This window comes from Corvus cornix, chromosome 24 (genome assembly GCF_000738735.6).
Source record: "Corvus cornix cornix isolate S_Up_H32 chromosome 24, ASM73873v5, whole genome shotgun sequence".
Taxonomy (NCBI): Eukaryota; Metazoa; Chordata; class Aves; order Passeriformes; family Corvidae; genus Corvus; species Corvus cornix.
This window is the reverse complement of record NC_046353.1, coordinates 399552-406527: the sequence shown is the minus strand read 5'-3', so window position 1 is coordinate 406527 and position 6976 is coordinate 399552. Positions and strand designations below refer to the sequence as shown.

Here is a 6976-nt window from a genome sequence, read left to right as displayed (position 1 = left end):
AATCATGTCTGAAGGTTTTCTATTCCAGGCTCTCTGCAGCCGACCTTGAGCCGATGCAGCTGCACCCAGCAGCTCCCAAGGCCAGTGGGCAGCACTGGCAGCGGTGCCAGCGTGGGCTGTGCAGTGTCCCCAACACATCCCTGCCACCTCCAAGCATCCAGCTCGGCCCAAACAAACTGGGGGGGAATGTTTCTTGAGGGTCACTGTTTCATCCCCTGCCTTTATAAGGTTGATGTTATGTCCGTGCCGCAGCTGCCGAGGGCAGAAGTTCTTCTGGACCATTGCGGTGGAGCCAGCAGCTGTGCCTGGGAGCAGAAGGATTTCTCTAAAAAATGGGAACGGGAGAAAATCGCAGGAAGCTGGGCAAAAGTGTAGCATGAGCTGATATTTTTCCTAATTTCTGTGGTTTGCACCCAAAGAGTGCAGTGTGGATGGATGGATGGATGGATGGATGGATGGATGGATGGATGGATGGACAGAATGAGAGATGCAGGGAAGGGCAGAGAAAAGATGAAGGAGAGAGGGAGGGAGGGATAACTGGTTGCTTTTTGCCAAATGGAGGCTCAAATGGCTCCTGTCTGGAAGGAGCTTCCACATGGGAAACTCTCCATCCTGGCAGTGGCTGGAGCTGTGGGGATTCCTGTTCTGAACACTGAGAACGGGAACACAAACTCCTTGTGCAGTTAGAGGTTCAACGTGCTGTTAACCACCTCGATCCAAGAGATTTCCACAAGCATTCAGGGGTGGAGCCAAGGGCTCCCAGGAATACTTTGTACTTGCCTTTGAAGAATTTTTTTAGCTACCATATCCAAAAACACAGTAATTTGCATCCCTGTATCTGGAACCTCCATGATTGTGTGATGGTGATGGAGCTTTCAGAGCCTGCGAACAACAACTGGTGTAAGTGCTCCTACAGAAGGGAATGGTGTGAAGCCAGGGGGTCCTTGCCCATTCCCTCTACCCAGCCCCTGCTGCAGAAGGCAGCTTTGTTTCCAGACCAAAATAATACCCCACTTTGGTAGGGTTTATCTGTGCTCTGCCACGTGCATGACAAATTTGTACTAAACTGGAACCTCAAATAATGCCAGCACAGAAAACCAGGAATGCTATTGCATAACACAAGGAAATGAGATAAAAATCCTCCATACGGCACTGTTACTTCAGAAGCAAGAATAAACAATATTTAAAAATGTATAAACACAGGTGGCATACGTTCCTTAGAAAACATTTTGAGAAAAACAAAAGCATCTTAACAAGGAATAAAATTTGAAAAGCAGGAGAAGTAGGTCAGAAAGAAGAAGTCAAAGGAAGGGGAGAAAACCAACAACATGGAAATGAAAGCCAGAGTGGATTCTGCTGGCATGCAGCTGTGACGTGGGTCTGGGGAGCTGCTGGGACAAGGGTGAACCAAGAGTCCTTGGCTCCAACACGGTGCCATCCCAGGGCCCCAGCGGGTGGGGCCAGCAGCTCTATAGGGATGCATCCAGACATCTCTGCAGCTGCTGGCAGTGGTGGATAACCCTGTGCAGGGATGTCCCTCAGCTCTGCCTTGCTCCAAGCCTGCCCACACAGAAAACAAACCTCGTTGGAATTGCCGACTTACCTGGGAGTTGGTGACAGAGGAGAGAGACATTTCAGAGACTCATTTATTTGCCCCATTAACCATTTTAATGGCCTCTCTGCAGTAACAATCATTCCCAGGGTTGGCAGAGCAGGTGTTCCAACAATCAGCAGGACTGAGAAGCCCTGGATGGCCATTATTATTAATGCCCATAATAAAAACATGCCTGGGAGCTGCACACCCCGTGCTCCAATACACCCTCTGGTTTATGGGCTAGCAGCTCCCGCTCCAGGACTGCCCAGGGGAGACCAGGAACAGCAGTTCACCTGGCAGTGTGGTGAGCACCAAAGAAAGGCTGTCCAAAACCACCATCTTTCAACTGAACTGTTTTATTGTGTCATGAAAGACTGCACCTAAAACCAGGTGTAAGGAGTATCAAACAGCACGTTTTACCTACACCATCCGAACCTGGGCGCTGCTGAGGCCCAGTGTGCTGATTCCCCACTCAAAGTGAAAAGCAGCAGCAACTCAGGCTCCTGTCTGCATTGAACAGCTGGTAAGAAACAAGGTAACCCAGGGTGCAGCTTCCCAAGAGACTGGCAAACATAAAAGAACCAGGAGACGCATCTAGTGTGTGCTACGGGCTGGCATGGTGGGAGGAGAAATCAGCTGGCAGCTTTATCACTTTCCCCGTTCTCAATCAGTTTCCTTTTCTTCTCATCCGTTTTCCTCTTGAAGATGTGGTCTCTGTAGAACTGGAGTTCTTTGATGCTTTCCCTGATGTCATCAAGTGCTCTGAAAGAGAATTAAGGAGGGTTTCAAAGCGTCTGGGTCCAGCTCCAGCTACGCCCGGATCCTAATGCCGCTGAAAACTTCCAGGCTGCAGGAAACCAAACTGATGCACATGGAAGGTGCATCTGTCAGAAATGAAAATAACCCTCATTGTCTCAGGGAAGCAATAAAAGTCCAGCGGTGCCAACAGCTTATTAGTTTATGTCACCGTGGGACACAGCTGCTGGAAGCCAGCGGGGTCTACAGCGTTGGCTGTTAAAAACAATTCGATCCAAGGGAAGAGACGAGCGCTCCAGAGACCTGCCCTCTGCTCCAGCCAGGGCCTGCTCAGGGCTCAGCCCCATGCAGAAGCACACCAACCATGACTTTGCCAGAACCTCTGCCACAGCCAGCCCTCCTCCTTCTCTGTTTGTACCAGAGCCTCCCTCCTGGCCCAGCACGGTCACATCAGAGCGGAGCCACAGAGGTTCCCTGGCTCCTTCCCACTCCCTCTCTGGCACATTCCAAGCTCAGGAAATAGGCAGGAGCAGGACTCACCCCCCATTCACAGTCCTCCAGTTTTTGTGTTTCTGTAACCAACTCTACCCAAAAAAAGGGCAGATAACCCCCATTAAGTGATTGTTTGCATGGCCAACAAACATGCACCTCAAAGAGCTGAGTGAATCAGAAGGACTGAGGAAACTTCTGGTTCTCTGTATTTTAATACTCCATTTCCCTCCACTATCTAGGCTTTGGACAGGAGAATACAAACATCTGACAGGGTGCAGAAGCACACAGCCTCCACCTGCATCAGACACAGGATGCTGCAATTCACAGGGAGCCCCATATCCTGCTCAGGAAGAGCAGAGTTCCCTGCAGGACAAGCCCTGCTCAGTCAGAGACAGAAGCACAAAGCTCACCTGTGAGAAGCCGCCTTCTTTGGTGCAAACTCATACTCCTCTGGATACCAGCGCCTGTGAGCAGAAAAATTGCCACTCAAAAAGAAAACTGGGATTCAAAACCATGTCTGGTGACTGCTGCAGGTTTGTTACACTTGGTGAAGGAATTTTGGTTTCACTGACACCCAGAGGTGCCACAGCCCTGGGAATCTGTCTCCCTGCTGTGATCTGCAGAGCCCCAGCATCACGAATGGGCATCCCGGGGGTATCTTTCAAACCACTTAATTGGGGGAACATTTACCTGCAAAGTTCCTTGACAGTGCTCACATCAATGATCCTGTAATGAAGGTGCCTCATGAACTGCGGCATGTATTTGTCAAGGAATTTCTTATCTGCATGAACAGAGTTACCTACAAAGACACAAAACAAGATGTTTCTTCAAAGACGCTACAGAGCGACATAGAAACGAGCAGCGAGCTGGGAGAGATCACAGGGGACGAAAAGCCATTCACAAGCAGCTCATTTATCCCATTTTCTAGCAAACATGATTGTAAAGGTTTGTCAGATTTTCATTGCAGGATCAGATCACACAGGGTTTAATACTAACACCTCTAGTAATTCCTCAGTTACTACTCCCACAGTTTGTGTCACACAGATAAGTATCAAAGAATTATGCCAACATTGGGTTTCTTCCCAAGTGAAAATGGCCATTGGTATTAATTTCACTCAGCACCTGTCCCAAGATCATATATGAACATTCTGAAAGCAATTCTGGGTAAGAGGACACCTGGAAGATCCTTATTTGGCCTTTGGTTGGATACCCAGGGAGGAAAAGACACAGCATAGAACAGGAACACATCCCTGCCACAGGTGCCAGTGTGTGTTTGCATCCCACTGGGAGTGCAGGATGGATGATGATGTTGTAGTTAAGAAAGAAGATGCTTCACCTGCGAGAGGACAGAGCCCCGGGGGTGTCTGCTGCCGCACGAAGGACAGGAACTCGTACTCTGCCTGCTGCAGTGAGATTTTACTCTCCTTCACAGCCTTAGTAAGGCCAGACTGCAAAAAAGAGCCAAGTCATAAATCAGAAACACTCTGTCACAGACACTGCCAGGAATACTCCAGTTCTCAAGTAAATGTTTAACTCTGCAGTGAAAGGTCAACCCTTTGAGCGCTGTTTGTTCCCCAGGTACCTCCTGAACTCTGCATCTCAGTTCTCTGGGGCACCCCCAGCCTCTACTCTCCCCAGGGACCTCCTGCTTGGGAAGTAAAACCAAGGCAGGTAAATAGTCCTGGCAGCACTGACCTTGCTGTGGGGTTTGGGGTTTTTTCTTTCCCTTTTTTTGATTTCTTCGCTCAGACTTGTTCTCAGTTACCAAGACGTGAGGTGTTGTTTATCCACCTGCACATCCTTGAGCCAGGAGAGCGTTACATCCCCTTATATCCCTGTTTCAGGAGAGGCACTCGCCTCCCCAGCAGGGAGCAGCAGGTACCAGTGAACACAAACAAACAGGATCCTGCCTTCAGGGTTTATCAAGATTCCTATAAATCAGAGAAGTTCCTCCCTTCTTTTTTTTCAATAGTTAAATGTCAAATCCTCTCCAAGTGTTCTCAGTGATTTATTTCCATCTGGCTACGCTATATATTTCCACGACTGTGCCGCAAAAATCTACTTGACAGATCCAAGTGGTGGTTAAAAAATTCATTATGTGGCAGCATTTTCATCTATATTCTAATTGCTTCTCTTCTCTTAGTCAATTAAAAATAAGTAGCTCCTCAGGAGCAGCAAGGACGCATGCTACCATCTCCAATTCACTCCCGAGCTGAAGCCGAGCCGGAATCCTCAACTGGAGCAGGGAAAAGCACCCATCACAGTAAATTAATATTCATTTCCCAAACTCTTGCTAATTCTTCCTAGGGAGAGCAAGACGCCGAAGGGGGAGGAAGGGGGGTTATGGGTATCTTAAAACTAACTTGAATTTCAATTCATCATCAGGGACTGGAAAATCCATTTGCTCTCTTGCTGCTGGCAAGGAGGAACCTTTCTCTGGTGGCCCAAAGACCAAAAAATAATCTCTTACTGCAAAAGTGAAGCCTTCAGTGAAAAAATCCGCAAGGCTCACAGCACTGAGGGGACAGGCAAAAGCCCAGTGCTTACAGACCTGTTTAATCCCACATGCATCAGAATCCACAGGAAGAAATCTGCATTTCTCTGGCTCTGGACTCTTCTGCACTGATCCTGCACCTGTTCTTACTCAGGCATTCAAGCTTCACCTTCCCCTTCTCCACTGGAATTATTCTGAATTGTTTTATGCAAGACTTCAGCAGGAGGAGCTGTCAAGAGGAGCCCACCCACCCCACCTACACCATGGCTCCCACACAGGCAGGAGGTGGCCAGCAGCTCTTTGAGAGGACCAAGGAACCAAACCCCAATTCCCAACCTCACACTGAGAGAGGGAGGCTGAGCCCTTGTCTTAGGAGATGCGAGCCAGTGGCACATCCCTGAGCAACAGACCCTATTCTGGCCCCTCCTGCCTGCTCCAGCCCTCTCAGGGGAGCCTCACTGCTGCTGGGCTGTGCTGATGCTCCCGAGCTCTCTCAAACCACGAAGTAGCTTCCAGCACTATTCCAACTTATCAGAAACCAGCCTGCGAAGCACAGGCTCCTTCAGGCAAGCTGGAAGCTGAAGGCTAAAGATCCCCGAGCGCAGTTTGAACTGTGCCGCAGATGACTTGTGACACCTTGGGCAAAACATTCCACAGAGGCTCCTCAATACAAAATAATACAGATACTGTCTCCTGTCTTTCAACCCTCTGTCTGACTGCAAACTGCTCAGCACAGGAGTTCTGCCTGCTAAGGCGGCCGTACTGCAGCTCATCACTCAGAATTACACGTCATTCTCATCGCGGCCAAGACGAAGGGCTTTACCTTCCCGTGATGCTCCTTGCACCACTCGGACATGCTCTCCAACAGCTCGTCGGGCTGGTTGATAATCAGGTTCGGGCCCTGTCGGGGAGAGGAAAACAGAAAGGTAATGGAATAAAAGTTTACAAGCATGTAAAAGTTTAGTCCCAAACACAAGCAGAGCACGGAGCAGTTTCAGCCTGGAGACCCGAAGTGCAGTGTGACGCAGGTCCCCGCGCTCCGGTGCCGCTCCCACGCTCCCGGTGCGGAGCAGCGGATCCCAGCGCGGCCGGAGCAGGGCATCGCCCGGGGTTACTTTGTTCCAGCATCCCCCGCAAGCGGCGCGGTCCTGCCGGGGCCGGGGGTGCCCGCTGGGTCCCGCCCGGCCCCCTCACCTCGGCCAGCACGTTGAGGTCGCAGTCGGTGATCAGACACGCCATCTCCAAGATCTGGTCCTTCTCCACGTCCAGGCCCGTCATCTGCCAGGGGCGAGCGGCAGCGTCAGCGCGCCCGGGGGCCCGCGCCCCCCGTCCCGTCCGCTCCTTCCCCGCGCCCCCCGCCGCCCCGCGCCGCTGCCCCGCACCTCCAGGTCCACCCAGACCATGCGCTGCCCCATGTCGCCGCCGGCCATGGCCGCTGCCCTCCGCCGGCCCCGCCACAGCCGCCCGGCGCAGATCCGCAGGCGGCCCAGGCCGGCGCGGCCGCCGCCCAGCATAGCCGCCGCACTACAGCTCCCGGTGGCCCCCGCGCCGCCGTCCGCGCTTCGTGGGGGTGGACGCGCCGCAAGGGCTGCTGGGAGATGTAGTCCGGCGTAACCTGGGGCCCTCCTCCCGTCACCGAT

The 6976-nt window shown here is 51.6% G+C and overlaps 1 protein-coding gene across 1 annotated transcript; it reads right to left on the bottom strand.

Annotated features, from left to right (window-relative positions):
- Positions 1–1932: 1932 nt before the first annotated feature.
- REXO2 (RNA exonuclease 2) lies at positions 1933–6851 on the bottom strand. The gene is made up of 7 exons (XM_039565037.1): positions 6719–6851; positions 6531–6614; positions 6160–6237; positions 4179–4290; positions 3533–3641; positions 3253–3306; positions 1933–2356 (listed from the first exon to the last, which is right to left on the bottom strand). Exons 1-7 carry the CDS (start codon positions 6848–6850, stop codon positions 2227–2229), a joined length of 699 nt encoding a protein of 232 aa, XP_039420971.1. The 5' UTR covers position 6851; the 3' UTR covers positions 1933–2226.
- Between the last annotated feature and the right edge of the window lie 125 nt (positions 6852–6976).

Excerpts from the sequence above, each read along its gene's own strand:
- REXO2 (XM_039565037.1), bottom strand. The coding sequence starts at position 6,850 with ATGCTGGGCGGCGGCCGCGCCGGCCTGGGCCGCCTGCGGATCTGCGCC. Across the intron at positions 6,238-6,530 it reads ACCTCAACGTGCTGGCCGAG|GGCCCGAACCTGATTATCAA; the intron begins GTGAGGGGGCCG and ends TCTCCCCGACAG. Across the intron at positions 3,642-4,178 it reads GGGGCTCTGTCCTCTCGCAG|GTAACTCTGTTCATGCAGAT; the intron begins GTGAAGCATCTT and ends GTGTCTTTGTAG.